The sequence below is a fragment of the Gymnogyps californianus genome, chromosome 2, assembly GCF_018139145.2.
Source record: "Gymnogyps californianus isolate 813 chromosome 2, ASM1813914v2, whole genome shotgun sequence".
In the NCBI taxonomy this organism is placed as follows: Eukaryota; Metazoa; Chordata; class Aves; order Accipitriformes; family Cathartidae; genus Gymnogyps; species Gymnogyps californianus.
In genome coordinates this window covers 1,210,489-1,227,810 of record NC_059472.1, presented here as the reverse complement: position 1 = coordinate 1,227,810, position 17,322 = coordinate 1,210,489, and the positions used below count along the sequence as shown (strand labels likewise).

General features: G+C 57.3%; 2 protein-coding genes across 3 annotated transcripts in view; both read right to left on the bottom strand.

Moving 5' to 3' along the window:
- Positions 1 to 1,586: 1,586 nt before the first annotated feature.
- MAFA (MAF bZIP transcription factor A) lies at positions 1,587 to 2,737 on the bottom strand. Of its 2 annotated transcripts, XM_050892142.1 has the most exons (2): positions 2,373 to 2,635; positions 1,587 to 1,946 (listed from the first exon to the last, which is right to left on the bottom strand). In XM_050892142.1, the coding sequence occupies exons 1-2, from the start codon at positions 2,460 to 2,462 to the stop codon at positions 1,596 to 1,598; spliced, it is 441 nt and encodes a 146-aa protein (XP_050748099.1). In that variant the 5' UTR covers positions 2,463 to 2,635; the 3' UTR covers positions 1,587 to 1,595. The 2 variants fall into 2 exon arrangements, with proteins under 2 accessions (XP_050748099.1, XP_050748098.1); XM_050892141.1 differs by having other exon boundaries at positions 1,587 to 2,737.
- Positions 2,738 to 7,176: 4,439 nt separating this feature from the next.
- ZC3H3 (zinc finger CCCH-type containing 3) overlaps positions 7,177 to 17,322 on the bottom strand; it is a 184,989-nt gene continuing 174,843 nt past the window's right edge. The window contains exons 12-13 of the mRNA XM_050892505.1: positions 8,742 to 8,822; positions 7,177 to 8,560 (exon numbers count right to left, since the gene is read on the bottom strand). Coding sequence (XP_050748462.1) covers positions 8,529 to 8,560; positions 8,742 to 8,822 — 113 coding nt within the window. The 3' untranslated portion in view covers positions 7,177 to 8,528. The remainder of the gene's footprint in view (positions 8,561 to 8,741; positions 8,823 to 17,322) is intronic.

Below are 17,322 nucleotides of genomic sequence, written 5' to 3'. Positions count from 1 at the left end.
CCCACAGTACCCGGCTGGGGGGGGGGGGGGGGAAAAGGCAGGAAAAGAGAAAAGCCAGAGTTCAGCGGGGCAGAGCCGATGGCAGTCCGTGGCTCGCAAGTGATGGTCAACGCTGGATTTATCCCTGCGAGCCCCCCACGCTGCGACTCCTCGCTCGGCGGGAGTTCGGGGAGGGTTTTGCATCGGTACCAGGACTCAAAGGGAAAGAAGAAGCAAACCCCAAACGAAAAGGCGATGCTGCGGGTGTCGTGTTCCCCCCATCCCCCCCCCAGTTGAGAGAAAACCCGACCCAGGCTCTAGTTGAATATAAGTTTTTATCTTGATGCAACATCGTTAAAACCGTCACAAATCGAAACAACAGGTCGTTAAAAACGCTTCGCACGATCAGTACCTAAAATGCACCAGGCTCCCAAGCTCGCTTTGTCCGCAAGACCCTTGTGTTCTCCCCAAGATTAATTTTTTTTTTTTAAAAGGTTTTTCTTTTTTAAATAAGCAACTTGTTTAAAAAAAAAAACCCCGCTCCTCCGCGCAGGATCGGCCCCGCTTTCGCTCCAAGCACAATTGCACGAGTTATTCTTATTTTCTCTCTTTCTTTTTTTTTGCGCAAGAAATAACGTGCATTTTCTTTCCTTCTTTCATCATCGAGGTTAAAAGAATATTCCGTTTCCCGAGGGTTAATAAATAAATCTGGTGCATAGTGAGATAGCAGCCAACCGTTTGCAGTCCATATATTACTATATTGCCTTTCAGGTCACCCTAGAATTGTTACCTCTTCCCCCCGCTATTTTTAAGAGCATAGATAATTTTAAATCTCTATAAAACAGTATTATTTAACCCAATTGATTCCTGTATATAGTGCATTCGGCTTCTTCCCAACATCATTAAATTAACTCGGATATTATTTGCATGCTATTACATACAAACTTTTAAGACTCGTGTATTTTTTTTTTCTTTTCTAAAGGATTTTGGGGTTGGAGGTTTTTTTTTTTTCGTAAATCACCAAGCAAAATATAGGCTCAAGGGAAAAAAAAAAAGAAGAAAAAAAAAGGCAGAAAACTAACTAATTTCTACATATTTACAAGGGTGAATAAGTTAATTGTGGCTCAGGTTTGCCGGCCGGGATGGGGGGTGCGGGCGGCGGGGCCGGGCAGGGCGCAGCGCTGCCGGGGACGACACCCCCCCCCCCCCCCGGGGACGATCCGTGGAGACCCCTCGAAAATCAAATCAAATTGGGGGTAAAACACGCAGGATAAGGGGCGGGGGGGGGAGAAGCCACCTGGATGGCGCTGATGCTCCCGGGGAAGGGGGGGGGGGGGGGGAGCAGCGCGCCGTACACGTCCCGCATGCAGGCTGGCTCCAGGTCCGCCGCCGCCCCCCCCCCCCAAATTCCCCGGGACCCCCCGCTCCGAGTCCCCACGAGTGGGTGCGTGGGTGGGTTCAACTTCCCCGAAATTTCAGTGGGGGGGGAACCAAAAATAGTAATTTTTTTTTTTTATACAAGCAGAGGGTTTGCACTCCCCACGTGGAGGGGGTGAGGAAAAAGGGGGACACCCCACCCCACATCCCCACACACCCCCCCCCCCAAGCTTTGCGGCTCACATGAAGAAGTCAGCGGCGGGTTTGGGGGCGGCGGATGGGGAGGGCTCCCTCGGGAAGCCCCGGCCGGCTAACTTCTCGTATTTTTCTTTGTACAGATCCCTTTCCTTGGCCAAGCGGGTCACCTCCTGCTTGAGCTGCTCCACCTGGCTCTGGAGTTGACATTTCTCGTTCTCCAAGATGTGCCGTTGCTGGACCCGCTTGTAACGGCAGGACTGAGCGTAGCCTCGGTTCTTCAAGGTCCTCCTCTTCTGCTTGAGGCGGATCACCTCCTCCTTGCTGAAGCCCCGCAGCTGCCGGTTCAGCTCCCGTACCGACATACTCACCAACTGATCGTCGGAGAAGCGGTCCTCCAAGCGCAGGTGGTGATGATGATGATGGTGGTGGCCGGGATGATGATGGGCGGCCGGTGGTAGCTCCTCGCCACCGAAGGGCTGAGGTCGGAAAGGCTCGTAACCTTGATGGTGATGATGATGATGGTGAGGGGCACCGATCAACGCCTCCACCGCGTCCTCCGGCGTCAGGTTGAGAGCTTCGGGATTGAGGTGATGCTGGTAACCCGACATCCAGTACAGCTCCTCCAGCTGCGGTTTGGAGCCCAGGGAGGCGGCGGTGGTAGTCGGGGGACCGGGGGCCGGTTGCCCACCGGGACTAGGAGCGCAGAAGCTGGGCGAGGAAGGCACGGAGGAGCAGGGCGTGCTGAGCGGGGTGGAGGAGAGGGAACCGGCGGGCAGACGGTGGCACAGCCGCTCCGCCTCCGCCGGTTCCTTCTTCACTTCGAACTTCATCAGGTCGAAATCGTTCACGTATTCGATGGCGAGGGGGCTGGTGGGCAGCTCCGCGCTCATGGCCAGCTCCGAGGCCATCTCAGTCCATGGAGGGACCGGGGGGTGATCCCCCGGGCACCGCCGCTCACCGAGGGTTGGGGGTCCCGCTGGTTTCGGGAGGCTCCTCCGACCGGGCTCCGGGGCTCTGCCTGCGGTACAACCGGCTACCCCGACGGAGCTCCGCTCCCGGTTGCGGCCGGGCTCCGGGAGCCTCCGACGGGGCTCCGCTGCGGGGGTCAGCCCGGCTCCGGGAGCCTCCGACGGGGCTCCGCTGCGGGGGTCAGCCCGGCTCCGGGAGCCTCCGACGGGGCTCCGCTGCGGGGGTCAGCCCGGCTCCGGGAGCCTCCGACGGGGCTCCGCTGCGGGGGTCAGCCCGGCTCCGGGAGCCTCCGACGGGGCTCCGCTGCGGGGGTCAGCCCGGCTCCGGGAGCCTCCGACGGGGCTCCGCTGCGGGGGTCAGCCCGGCTCCGGGAGCCTCCGACGGGGCTCCGCTGCGGGGGTCAGCCCGGCTCCGGGAGCCTCCGACGGGGCTCCGCTGCGGGCTGCAGGCAGACACCTCCGTCGGGGCTTTGGTCCGGGGCTCCGCTCCGGTCTGCAGCCGGGCTCCGGGGCTCCTCCGGGGCTCCGCTCCGGTCTGCAGCCGGGCTCCGGGGCTCCTCCGCCGGGCGCTGCGGGCCGGTTGCTCTCCCCCCGCCGCCGGCGGGAAGCGGAGCCCCGTGGGTGCGGAACCGAGCGCTCTCCAGCACGACTCTGCGGCTCGGCGGGGCAGACTCCGCCGCTGCCTGCGGCCGGTTCCCAATGGCGAGGAACAGGCAGCGCCCTGCCCGCCCCTTCCTGCCTCCCCTGGCACCTGCCCCGGCCCCACCTCCCCGGGCTGCGAGCCTTCTCCTGTCCTGCCCTCCTCTTCCTCCTCCTTCCCGCGGGCACGGCGCCCTGAGGGCGGGGGCCGCTCCCCCTGCCTGCACCCTGCCTGCCTGCCTGCCGCCCGCGCTCGGCGCTGCCGCCGCTGCCTGAATGGAGCCCGCCGCCTTATATACGAGGGAAAAAAAAAAACCCACGCGGTCCGGCCCCGCCTCCCGAGGCGGGCCCAGTCGCTTCCCACCTATCAGGGCGGCGGTCGCCCGCCTTGATTTGCATTATCCCCATGGTAACGCCCGGGGCGGCTGTCAATCTCCGCGGGGAGAGGGCTCGGCGCTGCCCGCGACCGCTCCGGGGGCGGGGGGGGGGGCACCCCCAGGACATCCCCGGCCCCACCATGTGCCTTCACCCCCGCAGCTCCCACCAACCACCTCGGGCCCAAGCCGGGCTGAGCAAGGAGTGGGGAAAAACATAAAAGAAATTATCATTTCCTCCCAAAGAAATGGGAAAGACCCAGAACGGGGATTATTGATCCCAAATCAGGTTTCACGCCGCCTCGCTGAGGGACCACGGCCTCCCGTATCCCTGCGGGTGCCAGGCCCGACATCGGGGTGCCGGTCCTTCCCCACCTCCGTTTTCCCAGGCGGGAGCAGCCCGGCATCATTCCCGGGGCATGGGGAAGGCTTGCCATCCTTGCATAAAGCCATATATATATATTTTTTAGGGGATTTTTTTTTTTTTTTTTTAAATTTTCCCACAAGCCATTGGTGATCGGGGTGCAGCCGCACGCACCAGAGCCGGCTCCGCGTGTTCCTCCGGAGCTGGACCAGTTTCACCGCTACCTCTGGCTTCGTGTCGCAGGAGGTGACATCTGCGCCCGGCACGTGGCGAGAAGCGTCACCGGCTCGAGGACGAGGACCGTCACCCCAGCACATGGAAAAGGCATCACCGGCACCGAGCGGCAGCTGGTCGGGTGGCCGTTGGGGTGCTCAGCCCACCGCAGGATGAGGCCCTGGCGTGGATGCCACCGCGCTGCTCCAAGCCCTGCCACCTCGTGGCTGCTGCAGCTGCAGCATGGGAGGGATGAGGATGTTTGGGGCGCCCGGGCGAGAGTTGGGGTTAACACTGGTGGGGTCAGGGTCAGTGTTGGAGGGGGGGTGGGTCAGGGACAGCACTCGGGTGGGTCAGGGTTAGCATGGGGACACGCACGGAGGCCAGGGATGGAGCACGTTGCAGCCTGGTCCCGGCTGTAGGGCTGCGGGCACAGCTGCTCCCCACACTAAGGTGTTGGAGGGAAACTGAGGCACAGGGTAATCGCCATCGAGTTGTCCCACCTAAACCCGAGGGATGACCGGCTTCATTCCACAGAGGCTATCAATACCCACCCACCACCCAGCAATCCCCCTCAGGGCTCAGGATCGTCCCCGTCACCCGCAGGATGCAGCCCGGGTCCCACTACATCCCAGCCCGGCCGCATCCTGCCCCGCTGCACCCCACAGGCAGCTCCATGGGATGCGGGGGGTGACGGTCCCCTTTCTCAGCTGATGGCCATCCCCGCTTGGGGATGGGGGACACTGCCCTCCACGGGTGCTAACTGACTGTTCAAAAGCAGGGATTCTTTGGGCCAAATTAATGCAAAAAAGCTTTTTTGGGGGGACAAAATCCCTTATCCCACTGCATTCCCAGCAATTAAAACCCCACATTATTTCTTTCACTGGATCTGGCCTCTGGAGGGTTTGGGGGGGCTTGTTGTCCCCTTCTCCATCTTTCTCATCCTATCAAGGTAAAATTGAGTTGGGGCAGACGGCGAGGGGGGGTTTATTGCCCCGGGAAGGGTCACGGAGGCAAGCAAAGCCCAATGTATGTCCCCCGGGACCCCGGTGATGCTGGAAGTTATCCCATATTGGATAAGCTGGGACACAGATATCCCATATTGGAGACCCCAAACTTGGGCAGGGGATAATGGGGACCACCCCCCAACTTGAGGGAGGGGGCAAAGAAGGGGACAAAAAGGGATCCCGCACTGGGAAAGGCGGAGGGGCGGGGGGGGCGGTCTGGGATGCGGTGCCACCTCCCTACTCCTGGCACCACGTTCCTCCCTGGAGCTGCTCGCACCTTGGGGGCACCCGGCCCCCATCAGCAGCTGCCACCCACGATGGGACAAGAGCCACGAAGGGATTAGGAACGGGCCGGGCTCCAATGGGGCTGTCGCTTGCCTGCAACACCCCCCCTCTTGGGTATTTTTAGCGGGGTGGCCAGGGGAGCGCGGCCAGGCCCCATGGCATGTCCCCGGCCCTCCCCGCCACCCCGAACCGGTCATCTAAGTTTACTCGCAGGCGGTCGAGTGACATAACCAGGTTGGTGGCAGCGGGATGGCAGTGGGATGGCGTCACCTTTTGCTTTTAGAGCGGGCAGCTCGTGTGCCCCTTTAACCCTTCGAGCAGGGCTGGGTGCCTGGGTACCTGCGTGGGTGCTGCCTCAGTTTCCCCATTGAAACTGGTTGATGATGGGGTGATGGTGCACAGCACCCAGTCTGGGGTGCTTCTGGCTCGGGGAGCCCTTGCGGGGACATCACCCCATGGTGAGGGTGGTGTCCACCATGATGCAGCCTGTGAGCTGGTTGGTACCATCTGGGCGATGCTCCACCAGCATCTGCAGCACGAACCTTGGGGTCGTTGAACGGAGAAGGGCCAGAAATCATTTTGGGAGGGGGGAAAAAAATCATGCAAAGAGGCTGGTGCCCATGGTGGGACCAGCTATGGGCACCAAGGAGGAGGAGAAGGAGGAGGAGGAGGAGGAGGGCAGGGGACAGCCACCCTGATGACAGGCAGAAAAGTGAGCCGGCGGGTGATGCTAGCCTGGCACCTGCTTCCCCGGCAGGGGACCAAAAGCTGTGCCAGCAGCACCCACCGCAGGAAGGTTTTCCAGGAAATGTTTACAGGTGCCCTCCAGAACCACCCCTCCAGCCAAGGCACCCCCAGGGCACGTCCTTGCCGGGGACCCCGGGACAGCCCAGCCACGCGCCCACCACCGCAGCATCCCCGGCTTCACGGGGAGGATGGATAAACCCCCATCGGGGCCCATCACGGAGGCGTCGTGGCTGTTGGCAGCAGCGGGGGAACCCACCGGGGCTGAGCGACACCTCTCCAGGGGCCGCGTTTATCCCTTCTCCGAAATTAATCACCCCCAAGCAGTGCTTTAACGACAGCCGGCAATAAATTACAATCCTCCCCGGGAAGGGAGCAGCGGCGCCGGTGGGCGGCAGAGCCGCGGCTCTCAGCGAGCTACTCATCGCTTCGCTTAATTAGTGCAGCGCGAGCCTTAATCCCCGTTAGCCTGCTCGTTAGGGAGCCGCGGCCATGGGAAGCACCGAAGCTCCCAGCTACCATCACCCTGCACCGGCCATCCCTGGGGACTCGCAGCATCATCGTCTCCTCTGGGGTGATTTTTAGTGAATTTAGTTTTGGGTTTTTTTTTTAGGAAACCACCACGTGAAGAAACATCCTTTCTGGGTAAGGGGGGGAAAAGTTATAATAATTAAAAACCTGGAAAGATTTGGGGAGCAGAGCGGCCCCTCCGCCGGCATTAGCCGGCTCCTCGAGGGGATGTTTGTGCAGTATCACTGAAAAAAAGAGCAAAGCCACGCTCCGACCAGGCATCCCGGGGAAGAAACTCTTTATTTACATATCAAAACACACGCGTTAATAAAAGACATTTAATATCAATGGAGACAATGAAGTTTTTATTAAAAAAACAGCTCGCTGTACACACACTGGGGTAGGAGGGCAGCCCCGGAGGGGGGACCCGCTGGTCCTCGCTGTGGTTGGGGGGATGCTGGGGACGCAGCCACCCCAAACTGGTCTCCAAGTGGCACTAACCCCCCCCACCCCCCAGCTGCTGGTTCAGCGATAAATCCCCCACCACGAGCCAGGCAGGGGGGAGCATCCCAGCCTATAGATGTGGGGTGATAACAAGACCCTGCTATGGGGGTCACCTGGGGAAGGGAAACCTCCGTGGGGACCCGCGCCGCCCAGTTACGGGGGGGGCGGTGAAACCGCAGCCGTTCAGCCCCTTGCCGGAGCCCACGGCATCACCGTAGTTCCGTCACCCACCCCATCGCCAAGCGCACCTGGGTGCTGGGTCCCCAGGGAGGCCCAGCGTTCACCCACGTCCCTGCTGATGCCTTTTCCCCTCAGGGCTTTGCCTGAAGGTGCTGCGATTGAGGGGCAGTGGATGGGGAAATCCGGCCGCCCCGCACGGCTGCTCCCGGCTCTTGGCACCTCTTGGCAAGGGGAGATCCTGCAGCTGTCCCCAAAATCGCATCCGTGTGGGGGAACAGCATCCACCGCCCCGAAATCCCCGTGGAAATTGTACCCACGGATGTAAAAACCCATCGCGCCAGCAGCTGCAGGGCCGGGCAGTACTCGGCTCAGCACAATGCTCCCCCCGTGCTTTGCTCCTGCTTGGATTTGGAGTGACCACCAAAAACCCCCGAAAGAGCTGGTTTGGGTCTCCCAAGGGAGACCAAATCCCCTGCTGGGATGGGGAGAGGTGGAGGTCAGGGTGCAACCGGCCATGGGAGACCCCAACATGTTGCAGGAGCATTTGGCGTGAGCTCAGCACTGCTCCCAACACACGTTTCCACTAGGGATGCTCTCGGCACACGGCCCCGTTCCAAGAAATCTCCTCCCAAAAGCAAGGGGATGGAGCGGGATGAATGCTGGTGGGCTCTGGGCACGGAGAGATCGGGGCTGAGCCGTGCAGGGGCTTTACGCCCCATTACATCCCGGCACGGTGACTTGCGACCACCGGCCACGCTTCTCCCCAATATAGTGGCTGACCTGGATGCGGGCACGTCGGGTGATGGCATTAAGCTCCTCAGGTCCCCGTGTCACCTCGTGTCCGGGACAGCAGCAGAGCCACGATCTGTGGGAGGACTGATGGGGATGGGAGCCTCTTCCCAGTCCCGCAAGCATCCAAGGAGCCTGGCGGCAGGGCTTGCCTTCCATAAACAGGCTGAAAAGATAATTTATTGGCAAATTAAAATATTTTGAACAAAGCTGCTTCCCTGCAGGAACGGGTGGCGCTTCCCCATGCTGCCACCCGGCTCCTTGCCAAAATGATTTCCCAGAAAAGCAAGATGAGAAGGGGGTGCCGCGTCTGGCCGCGGCGTCCTGAGGTAGGTGCCAGGTCATGCCCGGCTCTGCGGTTCCTGAGCTTGTCGGCTGCCGTGGGGTCGGGTCTTGCTCATAGACGGGGCTTGATCTGCAGCCGTTTGCCTGGAGGGAGGAAAGGAAAAGGTGATGGTGGGAGGTGGGTAACATGCGTCTGGGACACCCCCGAGCTTCTCCTTGCCCGGTTGCGGTGGGTTAACGCACCAGAGATGGGCACGGGCACCGGGGGTGCAGGTGGTCCTCTGCCCTGGCAGCACCCGACCCCGCTAGCACCCACCGGCCTCACCTCTGCCGCCCTCCTCGAGACGGGCGTTTTCGGAGTCCCGCGAGGATGCCGGTGGCAAAGTCCTCTTCCGTTTGGCTCTGCCTGGGAGCGGAAAGGAAGAAAAGAGGAGAAAGTCACCGAGGTTGGCTTGGGTCACCTTGGAAATCCCTCGGGATGCAGGCGCAGGAGCATCCCGTGCTCCTCTGCTGCTCCCGCAGCCCCGGCGCTTCATGCTTTAACAGTGGGAAAAGGGAGTTAAAAGCTGCCCCAGAGGGCACGGTGCCACCAATGAGAAGGATTAATTAGCGAGCAAACGGAGAAAAATAAACAAGCCCACCTAATTGCATCCCGTGCCTCTTATCCTGAAGCCCGCAGCGATGGTCGTGGCTCTCCCACCGCCCTGCCAGCCCGCTGGTGGGGACACGTGCGTCCCCAACGCGGTGCTCAGCCTGGCCTTGCTGCCCTGCAGCCCTTTCCCCAGCCTTTTGGTGCAGAGTCCGGTCCCTTTGGGGTGGGGACGCGTCTCCCTGTGAGCCCGGAGCTGACGTCCCCCTTCACCGCGGCCGGGATGGAGGTGACTGGTTCCCCAAATCCCCGAGGATCCTCAGCCCCCCGCAAGCAGCATGGGATGGAGGCGCTCGCAGGTCCCTTCCCACCGCAGAGCAGCGAGTCTGCTGCAAAATCTCCAAGTTACGGGTGAAAAAGAAAATAAAAAATAGCCGAACCTTCAACTTGCGGCACAGGGTGAGCATCATGACCTGCTTTGGGGCTGGGCTGGAGCAGGGAAGAGCAGAGCACCGGCAAGCAAGAGGTTAACTCCTGCTCGATGCTCTGGCCATGCCGGTGAAAGGTTTGGGGATCAAACCTTTCAGGCACCCCTAGCATCCCCCCAAGATGCTCCAGGTGATGACTTCTGCTTGCTGGAGCACTGTGCCTCCGTATAAAGCCGAAACCCCGTGAAGTGCCTCTGGGTTGTGACCTCTTCGCAGGACGAGTCCAGGCACATCCCATGGAGCAGGGTGGACGGCGTGAAGTCCTCCTCCATTTCAACCGCAACGCTGGACATACCTTTCCGCAGTTTCTCCTATTTTCCCTCCCTGAAGGGTGCGGGAGAGGTGGTTATGGGGTTTTACCTACCAGACTGATGGGTGGGCAGGAGAGTGGTGGGGAAGAAGACACCAAGATGAAGGCGGATGGGAAAAGGAGGAGGTTTCCCAGAAAAAAAGGACCCACAGCTTGTTGAGCGATGAGGTTTAGTGGGAAAAGTCCCCTCTCACTTGGGATTACAGGAGGTGGAGAAGGTCATAGAGAAGACGGAGGGAATCCAGCCCAAACCCCCTCCAGATGCTTAATGTTCTGGATGAGCAGCCCACAACTTGCCCACGTTTCTGCAAAAACCCAGCGTCGGCGCTCCGCATCGCACTGCCCAAACGATGATGCCCAGCACGGAGATGGGACCATGGGCACCTTCGAGCAGCCTTGAAAGCCCAAAGGAGAAGGTTTTGGGGCAGGGGAGGCAGGAGGGGTGAGGACCCCAAGCAGCATCCGACAACGGGGAGTCACCAAGAGTTTTTCTTTGCTTTTAAACTTGGGTAAACAAACTTGCTCAGAGTCTAAGCCATCGTGGCAGTGATACATAGCTTTTGAGCTAATTTATGTAAAATAAAGAGGGCTCATTTAGCACCTTTCCACCCTTAATATAACACCCATACATCAGAGGGCTGCACAGCAGCCACGACGGACTCGGCTATTAGTCACCGACGACGCAGCCGAATTCGGCTTCGGGGAACAGCAACACCGAGCAGACGCCCATCACACCCCGCTCGGCCTCTGACCACTCTCCTGATTTTCCGGCTGACCCCAAGTATCCCTTTTGCAGCGAGCCAGATGGTTTTTCCAGCCTGGGATTTCCAAATCCCGCCTCGGTTGCTGTAATTAGGGTCCAGCAGAGCTGCTGCCCATCAACCCCAAGGGGGTCAATATCAGCATCTCCTCGTTCCTGCCCCGCCAGCGACTGCGGCCCCGGTCCAAAAAGAACGATGGAAACAGCTCAATTTCCTCTGAGGAAACTTCATTAGCTAATATCTAGGCAGCGTTATGAAACCCACGCTTTGCAATTCAAAGCAAATATGATTATAGAAGTAGAAATATAGATTTCTTCTTTTTGGGAGAAAAAAAAAAAGGTGATTTTTAAATCGACCCTAATTAGCTTCCCAACTTCGGTACAGGGTTTCACAGAGCCAAGACGCTTTCAGAGCATCCAAGCCCGATTTCAAATGCATTCCTCAAAAAATCCAGGAGGGCAATAATGAAATAAAACCGAAATAGGTTGTAAAAGGACTAAACCGGTCCAGTTTCTCACCTCGGATGGAGGGAGATGCTGCTTCTGGAAAGGCTGGAGCAGCAGATGCTTCACCCCGCAGGGAGCAGTCGGGGACGGGCGAACACCGCATCCCGAAACACCCCGCCGTGAAAGCCGGGGGCGGGGGGGACCTGGAGAAAACGGGGGTGTCACTTAACCCACCCCAGCAAACGAAAATATATTTTCCGCTTTTGTGCATGGGAGATTCTGCAAATGGCGTGATCAATCTTTGGTCGCATCTTGCGCGCCTTCACTCTCTCCCCCCTCTTTCTTCTCTGCATTTCGGCAGCCACGCAATCCATCTTCCAGGAACCAGGTATATAATTTCTAGTTAGCGAAAGACGGGCTAAGAAACCCCTTTTTCATTACGATGATTGAACTGCTTCCAAAGAGAAGAACCGGGGCTGGATCACGAGCTCTCCATCGAAAGCCGGGCGGCTTTTGCTGAGCTTGTCAGCCTCGCCAGAGAATTAGGACTTCCAGCGCTCTTCCTCCTGATGAAAATCAACATTTATTTTGCCTAAGCCTAAGAAGGTGTCAGGCAGACGGAGAAACTTGCCACTCTTCGCGAGGAGAAGGGAGAGAAAAGAAGGAAATCTAATAGAAATATATTATCAAGTCCGAGGAGTGGACAGTGCAGTAAATCACGCTTCAGGTGGCACCATTATATTTTTCAATAAAACCTGGCCTTCCCCCAGACGCTGCCGAGCTGAGCGGCTCCAGCTGCACGCGACGGGAAAGTGAAAACAAAATTTGTTTCATCCCGCTGCTGATACAGGAAGATTTAAAGGGATTTAAAGGTGGGGAATCCCCTTGGATGGGGGATAAAAGGAGGTGGGTCTGGTCCTTGTCCCCAAATCCTCTCCCTGCCCACTGCTCCCGATCGCTGAGGGTTTAAAAAATTGCTTTTCTTCCCCCGCTGTGAGGCTGGGAGGCAGCTGGGGAGAGGGAAAGTGGCTGGAGATGCCCCACGTCACTGTGGAAGATGCCCAAGCCCCAAAGCCAGGGGATGCAGGGGAAGACGGCTCGTTTGCAGCTTTCCAAACTCCACCATCCGGTTAGAAAAAGCTTTGCCGGAGGGAAAGACGGTTATATTGATGCTTTCCCTTCCCGACCAACTTCCAGCCTGATGGGATGTTTGGTCTCCATCGCTCTCCCGATGCTGCCAAGGGATTTCGTCCTCTCCTGCATCCAGCCGGGCTCCAGGAAGGGGCTTCACGCTGGGCACGGTACCCGTAGCTGCCCCGCTCCTCCCCAAGAGCTGACCCCGTGTGAAATGGTCCCAAATATAACATACAATCCCTTTCCCGAAGGAGAGCAGGCTAACGAGGTGGCTGCAATTAGCTGTTTTAACGGCCCGCCAGCTAATGCTCCGGTTATTAATACAGCAAAGGGGACGCAAAAAGTTTCCACCCGATGGCTTGGAGCACCGAGATGCATCCCAGCATCTCCCTGCCGGATGCTTAAGGTTTAACACTGCGAGGAGAAATCTCCCACCACCACCCCTCCCCAACCTTTTTCCCCCCATTCCCGAAAGAAAAATATCCCTTAACCCCTTCCCAGCCGCTTTGGGGGAGCCCGGAAGCTGAATGTGCCTTGGAAATGGCTTTCCATTTCACAGCGAAAGTGCTCAGGTGAGTCAGCTCCTGGAGAAACTTAGGCTGGAAGATGTCTTCTTTTAATAAACTAAAATTATTATTATTTTTTAATAAAGCCCAAGAACAAAAGGTGGGATGGAAAGGCCAGCAGCAAGGGCTAAGCCCCAGAATTTTCCGCAGCTGGGGAAAAAGCAGCTGGCAGGCTGGATCTCCTTGGCTTGATCTTGCACTAAATCCATCCAGTGAGACAACCTGCACCAAAACCTCACCCTGCTGCTGTTCCACCCAGACCTTCCGCCCCTCAAGTGAGGGAAACATCAAGGCTGGGATGTCATGAGAAGCTTTGTCCAGAAGGAAAAATGCTCAGACGTTTTCTAGCTTCCTAACCAGGATGTCTGAAGTGGGGACGTGCTGGGGGGAGATGTCCCACCGCTGCCCGGCAGTACCCATCTCCCGCCATGCCTGCAGAGCAGGACATCTGCGTCGGGACATCCTTTCCATGTCTCTTCTCCTTAATTCCTTCTTTTAGGAGGGAAAAAAGCAACCAGAAAACCAGCCATGAGCTGCAGTGGTGGGAGAGGGGCTTCGTCAGGTTGCGGACGTGGCAGAGATGCTTTGTGGTCTGGTGGTACACGTTGACATGGCCATGACGGCGTACGGTGAACACCACATTTGTCCTTTACTGGTGAGCTGAAGCTTACCCTGAAGAAGATGGGATTTCACCATCTTGCAGGGCTCTTCCATCTCCAGTTCTTAGGTCATTAAATAACTCAGGGGGGAAGAACAGTGCTGCCAAGTGGCAGCGGGCTGAACAAGAGGGGTCTTCGGAAATCCTGAGCCAAGTCTAAAAGCCCTGGTCTCCAGACCCTCTGCCACAGGGTGGACGAAACCCTAAAAAACGGGTAAAAAATTAATATGGAAGAAGTAGATTTCAGTCCTGGCAAAGGAGTGAGACTTGGCAGGTCTGAAAGTCGCCTGCAAATCAATCAGGGAAGAGGATTGGAAACGTGCAGGCGGCTCAGTCCAGGCAGAAAGTAAATCAGAGAAGAGTATTTTCGACAGCCTTTTGTGGGCTAAGAAACCATGATTCTGATTCAGAACGAGAGCCCAATTAGAAAAAGTCACAGCATTCATCGGGTTTACTGGAAGTTTCAACTAAATTGGCCACTTTGCAATAAGGAAATTAAATGACAGTGAAGTTTCTGACTTTTGGACCTTCCCAGAGCCACCAAGACATGAGGAGATCCAACCCCAGCCTTCAACAACATCCATGTTATCTGCAGCACCCCAAAACCTGATGGTACCCCAAGCCTGATGGTGTCCTGCAGCAGGATCAGGGCTTTAGTAGAGGATGGAGATGGAAGGATGGAGGGATGGAGGCAAGGGCTGCCAGACATAAGGCATTGCTGCAGAGCGATGGGCAAGGTCCACCAGTGAGTCCCCCTGGTGAGGTCCACCAGTCTGAGTACCAGCCCACCCGTCTCTCCGGGCTGGGAAGGAAGCATCCATGACCAAGAAGATGTCTGAAACCATTATCCAGGCTTTATGAAAGCAACCTAAACCTCCTCCACTGCAGAGACCCCCACCAAAGAGCCCCCAAACCCGTAAGGACCTGCTGACTCAGGAGGAGCAGATGCAATTGCTAACGACCCGAGCAGATCCAGCCCGTTAACAGGAAACCAATTAGACTGATATGCGCTGTCCTGCTCAAGGGATGGGTGCAGCCGGCTACCTGCAGCTCGATAGATTTTTGCATTAGAAAAAGCAATTCTATTAAAGGTTTGTTAATTCAGTTATGAAAGAGTTTTGATGCTCTCTAATTAAACTCTCCGTGCACGCCCGACGGAGCGTGCGTCAGCCGGGGGGCTGGCAAGGGAAGCATCCACCTGCAGCGGGATAACACAGCAACAGCGAGGAGGAGATCAGGGTGAGCACAGTACCATCCCATCACCACCTGCCAGTTGCATGGATCACCCTCTCCATTACAAGAAAGATCTGCCAAGTGCCAGGAGAAGAGCTGGGAAGGTACCACCAAGGTCCACGCTGCCCTGGAGCCCTCCTGGCTGATGAGCCATAAAACAGGGAGGATTCCTGGGTACCACCAGGAAGGAAGATGGAGATTTCCTGCTCCCTGTCTGGACCCTGCTAATTTATCCTACGAGAGCAGAAGACCTCAGGTGAAGGCAGTGATGGGAAGGCTGATTTAAGGACAACAAGGTACATCAAGCATGCTCCTAACTCCCTTTTCCTTTCCCTGCAGACTTCACGGCTTGGTGTCCTGCTGCCCTTCCTCTCCTTAGCTTGTCCTTGTCCCCTTGGTATCATCTGCTGAGGATCTGGGAGGTCCTGTAACTGCCATGAGCTCTCACAATGACCATCAAAGTGCCTCTACCTACTCCTGGTATCTCCTACCTGCCTCCTAAGAGGTTCTGCCAAGGGACACATCCCCAGCCACGTGTCCTTGACTTCTCAGCCGTCACAGGCAGAGACACGATGAGCTGGACCTTATTGTTGAGGTTGGACAGGTTTAAGCAGGAGGTTGGACTCGATGACCTCCCCGGGTCCCTTCCGTCCTATGATCATAAGGGCTGGACTTGGACCTGAAAATGGCCCAGGGTTGCAGGGAAAGGAAGATGACTGCAGCGTAGTCATCCCGTACACACTGATGGCATCTCCACGGGGACCAAGGAAAAGGTCTTACCACGCGGATCCTGCATCGATCGGCCGCTGGAGCAGAATGAGGGGCCAGTGGAGGAACCCGCGGAGAGGGAGAAGCTCTCGCGGCAGAAGCCTTCATGGCATCTGCTCTAGCAGACCTCCGTCACGGGGGCCCGCGGGCCACCAGCTCGCTCTGCTGCAAGACCTCCGCCACGTCAGCGAGCAGACGGCACGTGACATGCAACAGCCTCGGCGTCGGCACACGGATACAGCACCCTGGCAGCCACACGCCCGCGTGGAGATCAGGTAGCTGCCCCCGAACCACAAAGGAGATGGTTTATCTGCTCCTCTCATGCCTAAACTCATCCCTGGCTCTCTCCCAGCCCTCCCAGATACTTCCACCCTGCAGCTCTCCGAGCCACCCACAAACCACCAATAAAGCTTCAGAGCTCTTGCTAATTAGGAGAATACGGCAAATGGGGAAATTGAGGCACGCAGAGGTCAAACCCCACTATCCTGCTAAAACCCCTGTTCCTACATAAAGATTTCAGTTGCCGCTCTTGCCTGCAGAGGCTAAAATTACTGTGACCGAAGATCTCAGATGATCTGCAACCACCTCCCATCAGTCTGATCTGCCCCAGGGACCCATGAGGGGACCAGGAGCAGCCCTGTAGAGCCCCCCTGGCTCTCCGCAAGTGAAAGGCCACATGGGAACAACCCGAGGCAAAGCAACCCTCAGCCCATCGGCCCCCTCACTCTTCCCAGCCTGGTGGGTGACCAAGCCAGGCACACATCGCAGCGGCCCTGAGATGTCACAAGCCACCTCACCGTCCACTGTCCCACAGCCCTTATTAGATGGTCCACTGATATGGCTCCACAGCTTGCTAAGTTTCTTGCTGCTATGAGCACCCAGGAGGCATGGAGCAAGCAGGGGTACAGCAGAGTCAAGGAGTTATTGCCACCCTTTGGGTGATGCACCAAGACCTTCAAGCAGGTTCCTCAAAAGTTGGGAGGCCCAGGAAAGAGCTTCTCCAGCACCTAGGCCAGACTCTGGGGCAGAGAGGTCCATTCCAGTGACCAACTCTCTAAGAGAGGCCTGACAACAGTTGGCCATAACACCCCCACCAGCAGTGGGGGAGATCCACCAGGAGTCTGCTCAGAAAGGGGGTGCTGTCAATGACAAGTCCATGGCGGGAACCTGGAGGAGGAATATATAGAGGAGGAGCAGAAAGGCTGGGAAGACTGTGTGGGACAGAACAGCTGCCCTCAGCCAAGTTGTGGGAGATCCAGAGGCAATGGAGGTGGCCCCACCTGAAGAAGAGGCCATGGATGTGGTCCCACCCAAAGAAGAAGCCATGGAGGTGGACCAGCTGCAGGTGCAGCCACTGGCCCATGACTTCATCGTGGCCAAGGTCTTTTCCAAAAAGAGGCAACGAGCTCCAGCAGGAAGGCCAAGACCTCTGCTCCCCACCAGCCAGGACTCAAGATCCTCAGAGAAGTCCAAGGTGGCTCAGATGCCTCCTGAAGGTAACTTGGATGGAAGAGACAGAACTGGGGGGTTTCTGTCTGGAGAAGAGAAGACTAATAGGGTATTGCTGTCTTCAACTGTGCTCAAATAGTCGCTGTCTTCAGTTACCTAAAGGTGGTTGAAGATGGAGCCAGACTCTCCATGCAGGTGCACGAGGGATAACGGATCAATAAAAGAAAACTATATAAAAAAATGTTCCCCTGGATAAACAAAAGGCTTCAGATTTATCATGAAGTCTGAGTTCAGCACTGAGGTACGCACTAAATGCTTCATTAGCAGCGCTTTACAGGATCAGGCTAATTTGGTAGCGCTGTGAAAATATCCAACGCTTGCGAGACCACACCTGGAGCTCTGCGGGCTCCCCAGTACAGAAGAACATGGACATACTGGAGCAAGTTCAGTGGAGGCCATCAAGATGGTCGGGGTTTGAGCACAGGATGTACGAGGAGATGTTTG